The following is a 15,391-nucleotide window of genomic DNA, read 5'->3' as shown; positions in this document are numbered from 1 at the left end:
CTAGCTCTGTAAGTGTTGGCACGCTTCGCGTGCATTTACCGCCCCCTCCAAAATGAAATCCTGGCTACGCGGATGCATATGTACATGCAATGAATTTGTTCATTTACTCTTCCCCGTCCCATTTATTTTTTGCCCAGCTTTGAAAGTATTCGGGAGAAGGGTAATCGAGTGGTGAGGGCACACCAAGTGCTGTATCTCACTCATCATAGTCGTTTGGCCTTTGAAGATAATGTAGCCACAGCCTACCAGATCTTGAGTACACCATCAAGTAAGTTCCTACAGCCCTTCTTTTCTTACTGTTCATAGCAATGTTCTTGGGCTGCAAATTCAGAGTTGAGTGCAGTATGTAACATATTACATGTCCTCTCATGAGAAAGAGCATGCACCCACTTAAGCGATAGACTAGATACACATACATGTATAAGAGAAATGTTCCAGCATTGTATGGCAAGTTGTAGGTGTGGCATGACAGATCTTGGTGGTGTTGCGAGAAGGAAAGTTTAAATGGTATTAGTAATGGGTTGGTTTACAATCAGGTGTACTATTTGAAAAATGTCTTCTGTGCATTATAAAAAGAAATATGTGTATCTATAATGGCAAGCTATATGTATTTGGCATTGTTAGAGCAACCTGCAAAAGAAGAAGAAAAAAAAGCATTGAAATACATGTTTACTTCTCAAATTGATCTTTCATTATATGGCTAAAATTTTGAGCCCCCACATATTCTTTTTTAGCAATCATTAGGCTTTGTTAAACCAATAAAGATAAATGATTGAAATGCAATAATGCAAAAACAGAAACCCCAAAGCTACTGATTTTTGATTTCTTGTGAGTGTTAACCGAAAATGGGGTGCAAATTCTACTTAATACGTATAAGTGGATTTGTTATTGTCTATCAGAACTCTTGTATGCAACCAACATACATGTAGAATGTTCACTGTGTCTACTTCCCACATTATTGTTATTATATGTGTTGTGCTTTGAGATGTATTCTCATAATACTTTTTTTCTGTCATGGCAGGTTCTAAACATTCTTTTGGTTTGACGGGATCAGCTTATAAGGAATTGTTGCGGAAAATTTTGAGGTTGGATACTTGAAATTGACATTTTACACTAATTTCCATGATGTATTAAAAGTAAAACAGGGATATCAAGTAACCGAAAAGATTATTTGTTTATTTCATGCAATTAAATTCTACTAGGAAGGCAGTTGTTGTGTATCTCTGTATGTAGGGAATGTCACTTTCTTGGAGAAATGCCTAGTAATCTATGAGATGTCATGTTCATATCCCAGCTCCCATTAAAAAAAAACTAAACAGAGCCACTCAATTGGTTGGACACAGTTTAATAACAGTAACGATAAGGGTCACAAGATAATAGCACTTTATATCCTCTGGCATAAAGTGCCTTAAAAATCCAGCTATTATTATTTCTTGATGTAATGCTTGAATTTTCAAAGTTATCCCATTGTCAAATTTGGTCGTGTATGACAGTAATTAAAAAGAAATGAACATTGAAAAATAAATCTACAGTCCTTATACATTCCAGATGATCAACCTCTTAAGTTAAGACCTTGTGCAATTCCCCCAAAGAAATTGCAATTGAGGGCATGTGCCTACTTTCATCTTGGGGGGGGGAGGACATCTGCATCTCTTGAAAAATTCACCATCTGGAAATTTCATCAGTAATATGTTTCTTTATTCAATTATGTTTGCAGGTTTGTTCCAGAAACAGTAGAAGATGATATCATGAGAAAGATCGGCCCTAGAGACCATGAATTCATTCCACTTGACGTGTTTCATCATGGAATACTGACTGCATTTGTACTTATTGGTAAGTAATTCATGGGTTAAAAAAAGGATATTTACTTTGTCAGAAGAAGAATGTTTTTCCTGAATACAGAAGTAAGAGGTATAATATAAACAATGAAATTTTGGGACAAAATGGGAACTCATTAAATATCTGTAAAAGAAATTAATTGAAGTTCAACAAACACTGTGTCTGAGAGCACCTGGTGAGCAGACAACATGGATCATCTTATGCAGCGACATGTAAGACGCAAAGACCATGACTACTGGAAATATTTTTTATAACTTTTTTTTGCCTGACACAATCATGGTCTTGTTTTTCTGATATCTTTAATTTTCAGATTTCTTACAACAATCAGAAGGATTATATAATTGTTTGGACTCTCATTCAAATGGTCAGGTTCCTCACATTCTCTGTGAAGCTGTTCTTCATGAGCTCAAGGAGTCTGTTACTTCAACATCTACTGAGCCTATATCGTAAGTATCTCATCATATCTTGCCTATCATTATTTTGGTCTTGCCTGCATAGCAGAGCGAGACTGTAGGTGCTGCTTCCCTGATGACGGTGGTGGCGTCGTCGATAACAATGAAAGGTTAAGTACTAGAAATAGCATAACTTGGGAAAGTATATGGACTTATTTCATGAACAGGACATAAGGTCTATCAAGTATCACTGATCATCGTACATGAATTTCAGGTCACATGATCAAGGTCAAATGCCATTTAACATCAGTGAACTTTGACCATGTTTGGGTATCAATATCTAAATCTTAACCAAGTTTAATTTTATTTTGAAATGTTATAACTTTGAAGATCTAAGGGTCTATTTAAGATAAAACTTTCATAAACTAATAATGGTTAATGGGTATCAGCAAATGAACGAATGTCATTCTGGTCTGACTCAGCAAAGGTCAATTCTCAAAGAACTTAGGGTTTTTATTATGCAATGAATGTTGGGATTTTTCCCTCCCCTTTTGAACATTTATGCATTGTATTAAGTTTTTTTTACATTTCTGCTGCTACATTGAATTGAATAATGCAGGCAAGACTGAACGAGGTGTTATTTAGAATTGTTAGTTAGATCTGTAAGTATTAACAATAAAACAAACAAGAGCTTATTCCTTACATAAGTCTAAATATTGTTACTTTGTTTTATGTATTCATTTCACTCTGCCATGAGGGGGGGGGGGGCAAATACTAGTCAGTTTTAAAGGTTAAAACATTAGAGGTATAATTTTCAGATAATTTTCTTTGTCTGTTGGGACATTCCTGTTGGGTGGGCAGGTGCAATATTGTATTGAGTAAAGGTCAGATATAAGTGGTGAAGGACAAATCCACCCTAACAAAAGTTTGAATTGAATAAAAAAAGAAAAATCTGACAAGCATAAGACTGAAAATTTCATCAAAATTTTTAATAGATGTAAGATAAAACAGTTGTGAAATTTTGACATGTGAGTTTGGCTTAATTAAAAAAACATTCATAATAAAAAATCCTGTTCAATATGCAAATGTGGTTCTTATGTATTTAATTATATGAAATATGATTTTTTTTCATTTTCTCCACATTGTCAAGTGAAACAAAGTTTTATTCCTCCTTGAACAGGTGGAATTACATTGTTTTTTGTGGTTCAGTCAAGTTGGTAATTGTCAAATCCGCAAAAATTGAAATATTATATCTTTAAACAATAAAAAACAAAAGAAGTAGTGAGTGAAGGACATCATTGACTCTAATTTGTATATTATTGAGTTGTAAATATAATTTTTTGTGAAAATTTGATTTGGATGAAATTTTAAAAGTTATGATTGTTGAATTTTTCTCTAGTGATTCAAATCAACACTTTTCTGGGGTAGACTTGACCTTTAAAGATTCTGATTAGTGCCTCCAACAGTGTAAGGACTACACTCTTGGTGACCTTATTAGTTACATAAAAAGAATGAAATGTGATCGTAGATGACATTCTCTCTTTTCTTCTTTCTGCTTCTTTATCCTTAACTACCCCCTCTTAAGTTTGAAAGTATACAGTTTGCTGTCTGAAATTACACTTTGTGATGTAAATAACAGCCACAGCACTACACCCCCAATTAAATTCAACCATTTGCTGCAAACGCATTGTACATTTTTATAAGGTTGGATTATGTACAGATAAAGAAAAAATGAAAGAAAAATGTTCAACAATCATTACTAAGCTTTGTGTTACAGGCCCCATGAGAATACGGGTATGAGAAAGAGATTTGAGAGAGAAGCAAGTGTTCGGTAAAGCTGGAGTCTCACGTCTAAGGCATGAGACTTGGCATATTTGCAATGTCAATGTTGGAAATTATTTTTTATTAGGAGTGATTTGTGTAAAAGAAAGTTGTTACAAGAGCAAAAAAGAATGTGATGGCAGAGGTAGGGCTCTTCCATAGAGATATATACTAATAGTGCTAGAGGGCATACTTCGTCAAATCGCTGTGATTACACGAAGACTTGGCCACCATTTCTCGATAGGTATTCGCAGCCTGCCATGCGCATACAGTACTTATGGGGATGCACACGGATGAGCACAGAACAAAAAAAATGATGACTTGGGCGTGAAAGCAAATGGAAACAGTGAAATTGTAGTGACTGCACTATTAAAAATTAAAATTCGAATTTAAAAGAAATCGAACAAAACTTACGACAAAAAAGGCCTTATACAGGTCTATATTGCATATAGGCCTATCTTACAACATAATAAAGGCCAGCGGTCATACATCCTCAACCGTTTGTGCTTTGGTCATAACATTTCGATACATTGATATGACTTCTATTTTTTAATGATTTGGAAGGGATGCATATCAAAAATAACATATAAGCCAGGGATATTGTATGTCCTGCCAACAAATTGAACATGTTTTTAATATGATCTGGTATTTGAGTGACCTCATAAATTTCAAGCAATTTAAGTAGGCCCTTAATATTGCAGTGTCTAATGCATCAAAGACACAAGGCATCGAAAGAAGACATGTTTGGATTTTCAAGTAGTTTCCTAATTACTATGATGCTGATAATTTATTTCTTCATTTTTGTCTCACCTGCGAAGCAAAGTGAGACTATAGGCGCCGCTTTTCCGACAGCGGCGGCGGCGTCAACATCAAATCTTAACCTGAGGTTAAGTTTTTGAAATGACGTCATAACTTAGAAAGTATATGGACCTAGTTAATAAAACTTGGCCATAAGGTTAATCAAGTATTATTAAACATCCTATAAGAGTTTCATGTCACATGACCAAGGTCAAAGGTCATTTAGGGTCAATGAACTTAGACCATGTTGGAGGAATCAACATCGAAATCTTAACCTGAGATTAAGTTTTTGAAATGTCATCATAACTTAGAAAATATATGGACCTAGTTCATGAAACTTAGACATAAGGTTAATCAAGTATCACTGAACATCCTGCATGAGTTTCACGTCACATGACTAAGGTCAAAGGTCATTTAGGGTCAATGAACTTTGGCCGAATTGGGGATATCTGTTGAATTCCCATCATAACTTTGAAAGTTTATGGATCTGATTCATGAAACTTGGACATAATAGTAATCAAGCATCACTGAACATTTTGTGCAAGTTTCAGGTCTCATGATTAAGGTCAAAGGTCATTTAGGGTCAATGAACTTTGGCCGAATCGGGGGTATCTGTTGAATTACCATCATAACTTTGAAAGTTTATTGGTCTAGTTCATTAAACTTGGACATTAGAGTAATCAAGTATCACTGAACATCCTGTGCGCGTTTCAGGTCACATACCAAGGTCAAAGGTCAATGAACTTTGGCCGAATTGGGTGTATCTGTTGAATTACCATCCTAACTTTGAAAGTTTATGGATCTGATCCATGAAACTTGTACATAAGAGTAATCAAGTATCACTGAACATCCTGTTCGAGTTTCAGGTCACATGATCAAGGTCAAAGGTCATGTAAGGTTAATGAACTTTGGCCATGTTGGGGTTTTCTGTTGAATAACCATCATATCTCTGTAAGTTTATTGGTCTAGTACATAAAAAGTGGACATAAGAGTAACCATGTATCACTGAACATCTTGTGCGAGTTAGAGTAGTATTCAAAGTCAGCACTGCTGCTATATTGAACCGCGTGATGCAGGTGAGACGGCCAGAGGCATTCCACTTGTTGATAATTGTTATAATTTATTTTCCATATATGTAGATCTACACATAGAAATCATAGAATAACTCCTTTTTTTCCATGGTTTTAAACGACGATATAACCATCATTACAACAACTTGCAAGTCATAAAATTAGTTTTTATTGAAAATATTTTAAAAAATTGTACTTTGTAGTATATGCACTGGTTCAGTTGATTCAATTGATTAATGTATATTTAGTTTATGTAGACTTAGATTGAAAATGCTGGCAACCATCCAATCATATTGATTATTTCTTACATGCAAATCAATGTAGAAAAGTTTGTTGACAGCAAAATTTGCATATGAAATGCTTGCATGCAGTCGTACTATTTTGCAATAGGCCTGATGGGTGGGGGGGGGGGAATGTAGGATGTTTTCAGTGTAATCTTGTCTTACAAACAATTCAATATTTTTTTCAAGTAAAAAAAAATACTACTGTATGCATGTTTAAGACTTTCACTTTAATTTTTTGGAAAATCTTAAACTTGATTGTATTTGACCTGGCTGAAATACTTTATACATCCGCCAGCAATTAAGATCCTATAGTGAATCTTTGGACTAACATTATGTGAACAAATTAATCAAGGACATAATAAGGAGTGGAAGAAGGAGAAGGAAAAGGAGAGGAGAGGAGAAGAAATATTATAATTTTTATTGTACTAAAATTGAGTGTAACTATAGAACCAATAACAATATCCTGAAAGAGAAAATTTCAAACTTAATCAATTTAGCATATAAAAACATTGCAAAACTGAGAAATACTGGGAATAAAAGGATAGGCCTACTACTTGTCAGCAGTTGAGTGATTTTTATCCTAATTTAACTACAAATATTATACCTGAAACTGTGTTTGGTTAGTAACTGTGTCTTTGTCACTCGAATATTGGTTTTTATGGCAAAGAGTTCCAAACACTGGAACTCATTGTACATATACATATCAAACAAATAAACACAATGCATTTTAAGGTAAGGAAATCCAGAGAAGATGGGCCGATTCACTGTATTTTGATTAATTGTCAACCTTACTATTAGCGTTGAATTTTTTTCTACATATTCATGTGATATTATAAATATTTTCTTTCTGCATTGTTATTTGCTTCGTATAATTGTAGCTGTCATTGTGTGTACACAGGGTTAGCTCTGTGTACACACTTTGGGCAAAGAAAAGATGCTGAAAAGACAATGTTGGTTTATAGAAATGATAGAAAATGAATGAATAAACAAATAAATACATAAATATGAATAAATTTATAAATAGCCGTTGATTCACTGGTTCATCTGTGAATAATTTGTGCATGCCTTCTGTTATTGTTTCCTTTATCAAAATTTACACCATGTGGAGCTGTTTGGTATGATTGTCTATAAATTATACTGTAATTGAATGCATGTATCATTCCTTGTGTTCCCCAAGCAATAGGCCTATAAACGGACAGGTACATGCAAATTATTAGGAAAATTTCATCCCGAGAAGTCAGGTGAAAATGCCAAATTGATAGTAATAATCCCCATGTAATCACACTAGTAGTTTATTGAGATACAATTTGTCATTCATATTTTCAATTTTGTATGACCTAAAAACATGTTCAAAGGGGTGTCATTCTTGGGGTCAAATATATCTAGGGTATGATTTTTTCCAAAGCTGTTTTTTTTTAAAGTCTAGCAAAACATGTTTGAATTTAAGGTATGTTTTTTTCCCTGGGGATTTATCCTTTTCGTTTCTGAACAGTGTTTGGGTTTTTCCCTAACTGCATCAGGGGGGGGGGGGGCACAATACTCATGAATATAGTTTTGTCTATTTAAGCTTATTGTTAGCAAGTAGGGGAGACCGGGGTTAGTTGGAACATGGGATAAGTTGAAACATTGTACTTTTCTTTAATGCCTGTAAAGTAAATTTATGCATTACTGCCCTCAATTTACTGTTATTGATACTACAACTGTTGTACTATTAATAGCAATAAATTGAGGGCAGTACTGCATAAATTTACTTTACAGGCGTTAAAGAAAATTACAATGTTTCAACTTACCCCATGTTCCAACTAACCCCGGTCTCCCCTACTATGGGTCATATTCTGGCGATAACTTGTTTAGGGGCCAAAATGTGTAAATGAAGCCCACGAGAAACTTGTTTAGGTTATTTTGCACACAGAGAAAATTTGTTTAGGGGGTGTTTAGAAATGATTTGGCCATGCATGTGTACTACAGCAATACATTTGACTCCCCCCGCGGAGAGTATACCTTTTTCACAACAGTATGATGTACGAGCTATGGGTGCATCTGGGTACAGTTGCAAATTGAGACCTATCAAGCAATAGCTGACCATGCCCTGTGCATATTGCGAGACTGCAGTCTAGCAGACTACATGTAGTAATATATCTATATGGACTCTCCCCTCAGCTTCTCTCATCTGCAACTACCCCCTCTTGAGTTTTGAAAGAGCACAGTTTTCTCTCTTAATGTACATTGAGGATGAAAATAATTTGGGTCAAGCTCATGAACCTCCTTACCCCTCCCCCCTCAATTTTTTCACTACTCTTCACAAATTTTCATTTCTTCTGGCACCTTATACCTGCACTGATCTTTGGAAAGTAGAATAAAGCATGATTACTTTTGTGCATCTTTGCAGATTGGAGGAATTTCCTTTATGGGAGTGTTGCACCGTTACATGTATAATACGTCAGGTCCGAATGTATTCAAAACGTTGTCGTTGTCTTATGTCTGAACAAGACTTAGAGATGGAGCTCTTCAGTAAGATTACTATGGGCTTATTGTGAATTTGATTACACTGTTGGTGTCGAGGAAACTGTGTCAAGTACGGTTCGCTATTGTTATGAAATTATTAGGCTTGTGGGAAACGTCCCTGGAAAAAAATGCACAAGAGATATTCCCCTGCACGCACATTTGTCACGCATCACTTTGACCCTGTTTTCGTATTAGCTCACTCTAATGTACCCTCTAAAAACATGCCCCTAGATATGATGAAGGCATTATCGACTTAAAGCCAACTAGGCGTTGTATTTTCACTGCCGGGTGTTTATGCGATCTATTGTAGCACCTTTATGGCCTGTACAACTGTCATATTCATTTCACCTACACATCTGAATGATTTTTTAAAGAGTTACATTCAACTATGTTGTCACAGAGTTTCTGCCAAGTGAGTTAAGATTTCAAGTCTAACAGAGAGCCAAGCCTGAGAAAGGAGAAAAAAGATAATTTCACTCATACAATCAATTAAGACTAATTTAGCACGAGTGATATTCAGTAGGTCTACCAAATAAAGGTGCAAAATTCAAGACTGCATCTACATTTCACCCCAATTAGACTGCTTTTTATATATTACACAGAATTCTGTTAGTCCATTTGATTGAAATTAATTTGATTTCATATGAGATGAAATGAATTTGATGTCTCATATTAAGTATGAATAAAAAAATTTTGCAGTTACTTGACTGACCTGTGTCAAACTTGCTGACTTTTATTTATTTTTTTTAATTTGACCCCCCCCCAAAAAAAAAATTATCCAATTAAACTGTATTTCAATTATTTTACCTTCTTTGTATTTACTGGCAATGACGTGGCAAAACAACATCCATGACATGGGGGGGGGGAACGACCGTGTGACCGACTGACCCCCATTATGTTTTTAGGCCTAAGAATGGCTTCACGTATGAATAGAACAATATATTAGAATGAAGAATGAAGATATTATGAATTCCTCTTTGTTGATATGCCTCTATAAGTTGGAAATATTTTTTTCCCCATTCATGTCATGGACAATCATCTTTTTCATCTTTTACTCAGTTCAACACAGTCCATACTATCCATTGGGTATATTGATTTTGATCGATGTTTTGTGCCCTTGATGCAGGGTTGGTTTTGTTTGTCAATTTATTCCGAAAAGTCCCCCCAAAAAAATCATCCTCTGGGGTACAGGTATGTTTAATATTTCCCATCAACCAACCTAGCATCTGTGTAGACAGGCCAGTCTTGAAAGCATAGCACTCAGGGGCCGATTGCACGAAAGGGTCTTTGCAAGGACCGTCTTTCGTGTCGCCCATCTTTTATGATACGCCATGTGAAACGCATTTTAAATAAATTACCTGAAAACATATTTCATTCTTCCGTTAAACTTAACAAAATATTTGTTTATAAAATGATGTGATATATCATGAAATTGTATAAAATTTGATTTAAAAGCAAGCTAACGAATCTTATTCTTTATCATAAATTTCAGAAACACCCCGCTTATAGCGTATCATAAAAGATGGGCGACACGAAAGACGGTCCTTGGAAAGACCCTTTCGTGCAATCGGCCCCTGATTAATGGGTTACACCTTTCTGTTTTGGCTAGATAGATATTTTTTATTTTTCAGTTTAGGTCCCAGTCCGTACCACCATACAGATACCCTAACTTCCGACAAGCATTGTCTCCATGTTGTTTTATTTTTAGACAGATCTTTGCGTGATAAGTTTTTCCTTTTTTTTCTTTTTCTTTTATTAAAAAACAATTTGATATTAAGGTGTCCTTCCCCTTAGAGATGTTTTTTTTATTTTACTTTTTGATCCCAAATATCAAGGCTGTGTGTGTTTTTCTATTGAGAGTATATCACATGAAGAGTGTAAACTCTGATTACACCCTTAACAATAGATGATTTCTTGGAATTGGCCTGGGAGATTTGAATGACATTTCTCTTCTGAATGCTTTTGTCACATATTTGCTCCACCGGGCATGCTATTTTCATTTTTGGGCTATTGTTAGGAACACAAATGAAAGGAAATCTGAAGTCAAACAGTTGGACCCAATCCAATTTACATTTTTTCATAAAATTGTTGAGATATTTAAGGAGATTATTGTTCATTGTGTCTTGTTCAGGCAAGTATGAAGGAGACAAATACGGTATGAAAACGAAACCCAGATATCAGTGCCCCCACTCCCCCGAGATCAATAATAACGCTAGGGAAAATTTTTTTAATTGTTAATTGGTAACCAGAAGACAATTCAGCTCACGCAACCTATGCATTGTCCTTGATTGCATGCTTCTTATCGTATATGTATTTACTCTAGCACTTTTTTTAGCAAGAAGGTCTCGCAACCTCATTAGTCTTCAGGCACAGACCTTGATTGTCACTTTGATCTTCCCTTTGGATCTTAAAGATAAATGCCAGTTGTGGTAGCAATCTCAAAATGAGTTTAAACGGAATCCATGGGAATTACTGTATTACTACCCCCAATGTGTTTGTATTTATGAATAAAAAATATGTGCCAAATAGCTCTAGAAGAAAATGCGTAATTGGTGAGAAATTAGCAAAATAAGCACAGAATTCCATCAAAGGTCAGGTATTTTTAGAAGCAATATTAATACATTTTCCTACATATGCATTTCTGTGTTAGTGATCATCAGAATTATCGATTTTGAGCCGAGATTTCATGATTTTACAAAGACAAGTTTACATTAGTATACCAGATCTATATGTATGAAATATTTTGACAATAAATTTTGATTTCATGGACTTTGTCATAAAATAATTGTTGCTGAAACTACTGTCTTTACCTTTAGAATACTAGTAGATACCTTGCAAAAAAATTGAATACATATTTTTCAGAACACTGCTTTTAATATAGGTTTTCTAGGTCAAATGTCCCCCGTGTCAGAGCAAGTGTCCAATTATGGAATTCAGATGTCAATAGGGAATTCAAATGTCCCTTTTGCCAGACTTATATCCCAATAAATGACATGTCCACAGAGAAGTCAAATATCCAATCAATAGCAATTGTTAGATAATCATACATAAATTAAGGTAACAAGTCATACATACGTAAATCAAATGTCAATTTGCTAAATCATGCACCAGTGATGCTGGAAAGGGATTTGAATTTTCTTATAATGTAAGATAAATGTACACATTACACGAATGTCCAATACCAGAATGCGAAAATACTATCCTATCCCCAGTGGCAAAACGAAGAAAATATTGCTTCTAATCGAGCTAGATATGCCCCTTCCCGCCTTGTTTTATTAAATTGGAATGAAAGTAATTAAAATGAATCCCAACATTGAAAATACTTTTCCTTTGAATTAAAAAATACAATAAGAGGATTTATGAACACATTCAATGTTGTTGCCTTCTGTGATGCGTCAGGTACCGTAATGCAAAATAGATTTAGCCTTTATCAAACTAACATGTATATTCATGAAAAAAATGTTTTGCATGTATGGCACAATTATATTGCGTATTTATTTTAAGGTTGGAAATGTGTTTTCATTATTTGTAAATAAGAATACAGAAAAATATATAGAAATAATTTCCATTTGTGCCAGGAAATGATAAATTAATCCTTCATGTTTGGGATGATTGAGAGACTGAGGAAATTTATCTATAACTGATGATAAAGAAGAATGAAACAATTGTATTCTTTTGTATGACTTTGCTGGTTTTCATAACTGTATGAATATGCATTGTTAAAAAATAATGATGTTCTTCATATGAATTATGAAATTTATGCCACATTAAGTTATTAAAGGTTTGATTACAATACTGTTTGTTCGTAGATCATGTTGTGTTGCGTTTGGTATGTAGTTTGTTATTTTATCATTTTACACCCATAGGGACAAATGAAATTAATATACAGCATTTGTTTGCCTATGTACCCATTAAATAAAGAAGGAAAAATCTAAAAGGTGGAATGAATGGTAGGAAGAGAAAGAAGCCTGTTATGAAAAGGTGCTCCATCCCCACCAAGACATAAAGGCTCCAAAACAGTGGGGGGGGGGGGAGAATGAAAAGGAAAGAAATATATACATAATAAATAAATTAAAGGAAGACAGCAATATACAGGTCTAAGACCCCCCCCACTGAAAAATGAATTAAAAAAAAGAATAGAAAATAAATAAATCCTAATCAGATATTTGATATAGCTATATGGACCCTATGAACTCCCTAATCAGACTTCTATATTCTTCTGCTGACATTTGAACTACTTACATGGATGATTGATTCCAATCAGTGGATATTTGACCTTAAAAAACCTATGGAAAGGTCTCAAAACCTTAATAGTCTTGAGGCACATATACCTTAATTGTCACTTTAATCTTTCCTTTGGATCTTAAAATTAATACCTTGCAAAAAATACTGTCTTCTCTACCTGATAGATTTACGTTTGCATTGATGCTTTTCATTATAAAGCATTAGATCAAAATCAGTGCACACAAATTCTAATCCCAACAGGGGGTTGTGATTTTGAATTCATCAAATATCTATATGCTGGTACAAGTAGCCACAATGAAAGGTCCCCATCTGCCTGTGTTTGTCTCAAGTTTCTTGCATGATAAACCCTCGCTTTGTGCTTTGGTATCACATATGAATTATCTTGAGCTGTAACTGGGGTGCTTCTTCATTCTGAACTTGCTGGATAATTCACCAAATCAACAGCAAATAAAAAATGTTGACTCCTGATGACGATGTACATGTAATCATGAGTCGAAAGCTTGCTGATTGCATTGTTTTAAAACGGATGATCCCAAGTTTGTTCTTGATAAGGGCCCTGTAACTTAAAGGTTTAGCGATCAATCACTGAATGAAATGGCCTAACTTTTTTATTAAACATATTTTAATTCCAATAATTTGCTGAATTGCCCTTTTTCCCACCTTAAACAAGAATGACGAAAAATCAACTCATCTACCAAAATCTATGACAGAATTATTATTTTTTTAAAATTCTTTATTCTTTTGTCTCACTTGTTTCACTCACTTGCTATTTTATAAAATGCATCATATTCAAACATTCAGCCCCTCATTTTTTTTTACTTGTTATGGGGCTGTTTCTAAAAATTGTCATAATTGTATTCCGCTACATTACTTAAACTTTATCTGCTGTGTGTATTAGACCAACCTTGCCATTAAATTTTCTGCGTTATCTGGGGCAATCATAAGGTTCATGTGATCATTGTGATAAAAAAATATATGCTGTGCATTGAGCCAGTAAAACACATGCTTAGCTCCTGGCTCCGCCTACCTTGCAGTCAGTAGGCAGGTCCCCCAAAAGTGGCATCTTTCAGCCAATCAGAACTCTAGATTTCATGCTACCCCTAAATTTTAGAAATCTCATCTTGTACCTTTAGTGGGAAAAGTGTGGCCTTGATGCGATTAAAATGTGCCGCATATTAAAGAGTGAAATTGTGAGACAGTATAGAATTTCAGCTTTGTGTTTCTCTTTCATATCGGTCATTTATTTTGTATGAAATATTTTGATAAGTAAGTGAATTTCTGGCCTGAAAATGTGCATCATAACTGAACTTTCTTCCTCTTTTTTCTTTTGCAAATTGTACAAAACATTTTATTTTGAGCCTCCGAGATACATGGATATCATGATATCATGATATAGATATCTTTGAGGCTTCTTCGAAGGGATTTGGATGAATCTAGCCTATTTGCTCATTAGCATAGGGACCTGCGGTCTGACTGCTTGGTCATTAATCCTTCCGTTGACATGAGATAGATGCACTTTGGATCAATCCAAATTAATGCAGGCCTTATGCCCTGATCCACCTACAATTCCTTGTGAAAAGCATATATCTGCATGAAATTGATCAATATTTCATTCTTTTATTAAAGATAAAAGATAAAGATAAAAGACAGTGGTTGCAGCAGACAATCATTTGATAAGAAAGTCTATTAAATCAAGGTTAATTGTCAAGATATTATTATACATCTAGATCTGGTACTTTAATGTGAACTTATCTTTGTAAAATCATGAAATCTTAGCTAAAAATTGATAACTCCGATGAACCCTGTTAAACACAGAAAAGCATGTGGGACAGTGTATTGATATTGCTTCGAAAAATACCCGACATTTGAAGGAAATCCATGCTTATTTTGCTCATATCTCAGCAATTACGCAATTTCTTCCAGAGCAGTTTGGAACATATTTTTTTTATTTATACACACAAACACTGGTGGTAAATACATTTGATTCTGTTCGAACTCATTTTGAGATCGTTACCACAACTGGTATTTATCTTTAAAATGAGTGGGCATATGGGGATAGTGTCAGAGCTTCCACCTTTCACATTTCTGTGAAATGACCTGGGAGAATTCCTTTCACGAGTTGTGAAAAAGGGAGTTCCATTTGATTTAAGATACCTAGAGAAATGCAATGAAAAAAAATCTATTCAGCTCAGCTTTTTCCCCATTTTTTTATGATGCAAACAAAATCATTAAGGCAAAGAAGTAAATGGAAAAGGAACATACCAATGAATTCTAGTAGACCTACCAGTACTAAAAATAGTATGTGCTGCATACAGAGATGATCTGGCATGGTGGTTTAGCAGTAAAGTGCCCACCTCATGAATAAGAGGTCATGGGTTTGATCCTCAGCTGAGACTTAAAGATGGAGCTTTTGTCGGGTGCTGAATAAGAAAGAAGG

At 34.7% G+C, this 15,391-nt stretch overlaps 1 protein-coding gene across 2 annotated transcripts in view; it reads left to right on the top strand.

Moving 5' to 3' along the window:
* The window catches only part of LOC121423069 (tubulin polyglutamylase complex subunit 1-like), a 44,994-nt gene that overhangs the window by 3,215 nt on the left and 26,388 nt on the right, over positions 1-15,391 (top strand). For both annotated transcript variants that reach the window (XM_041618361.1, XM_041618351.1), the window contains exons 3-6: positions 138-268; positions 1,022-1,085; positions 1,718-1,833; positions 2,150-2,285. In XM_041618361.1, the coding sequence (XP_041474295.1) occupies positions 138-268; positions 1,022-1,085; positions 1,718-1,833; positions 2,150-2,285 (447 nt within the window). The remainder of the gene's footprint in view (positions 1-137; positions 269-1,021; positions 1,086-1,717; positions 1,834-2,149; positions 2,286-15,391) is intronic.

This window comes from Lytechinus variegatus, chromosome 1 (genome assembly GCF_018143015.1).
Source record: "Lytechinus variegatus isolate NC3 chromosome 1, Lvar_3.0, whole genome shotgun sequence".
In the NCBI taxonomy this organism is placed as follows: domain Eukaryota; kingdom Metazoa; phylum Echinodermata; class Echinoidea; order Temnopleuroida; family Toxopneustidae; genus Lytechinus; species Lytechinus variegatus.
The sequence above is the reverse complement of the archived record's forward strand: the minus strand, read 5'-3'. Positions and strand labels throughout refer to the sequence as shown.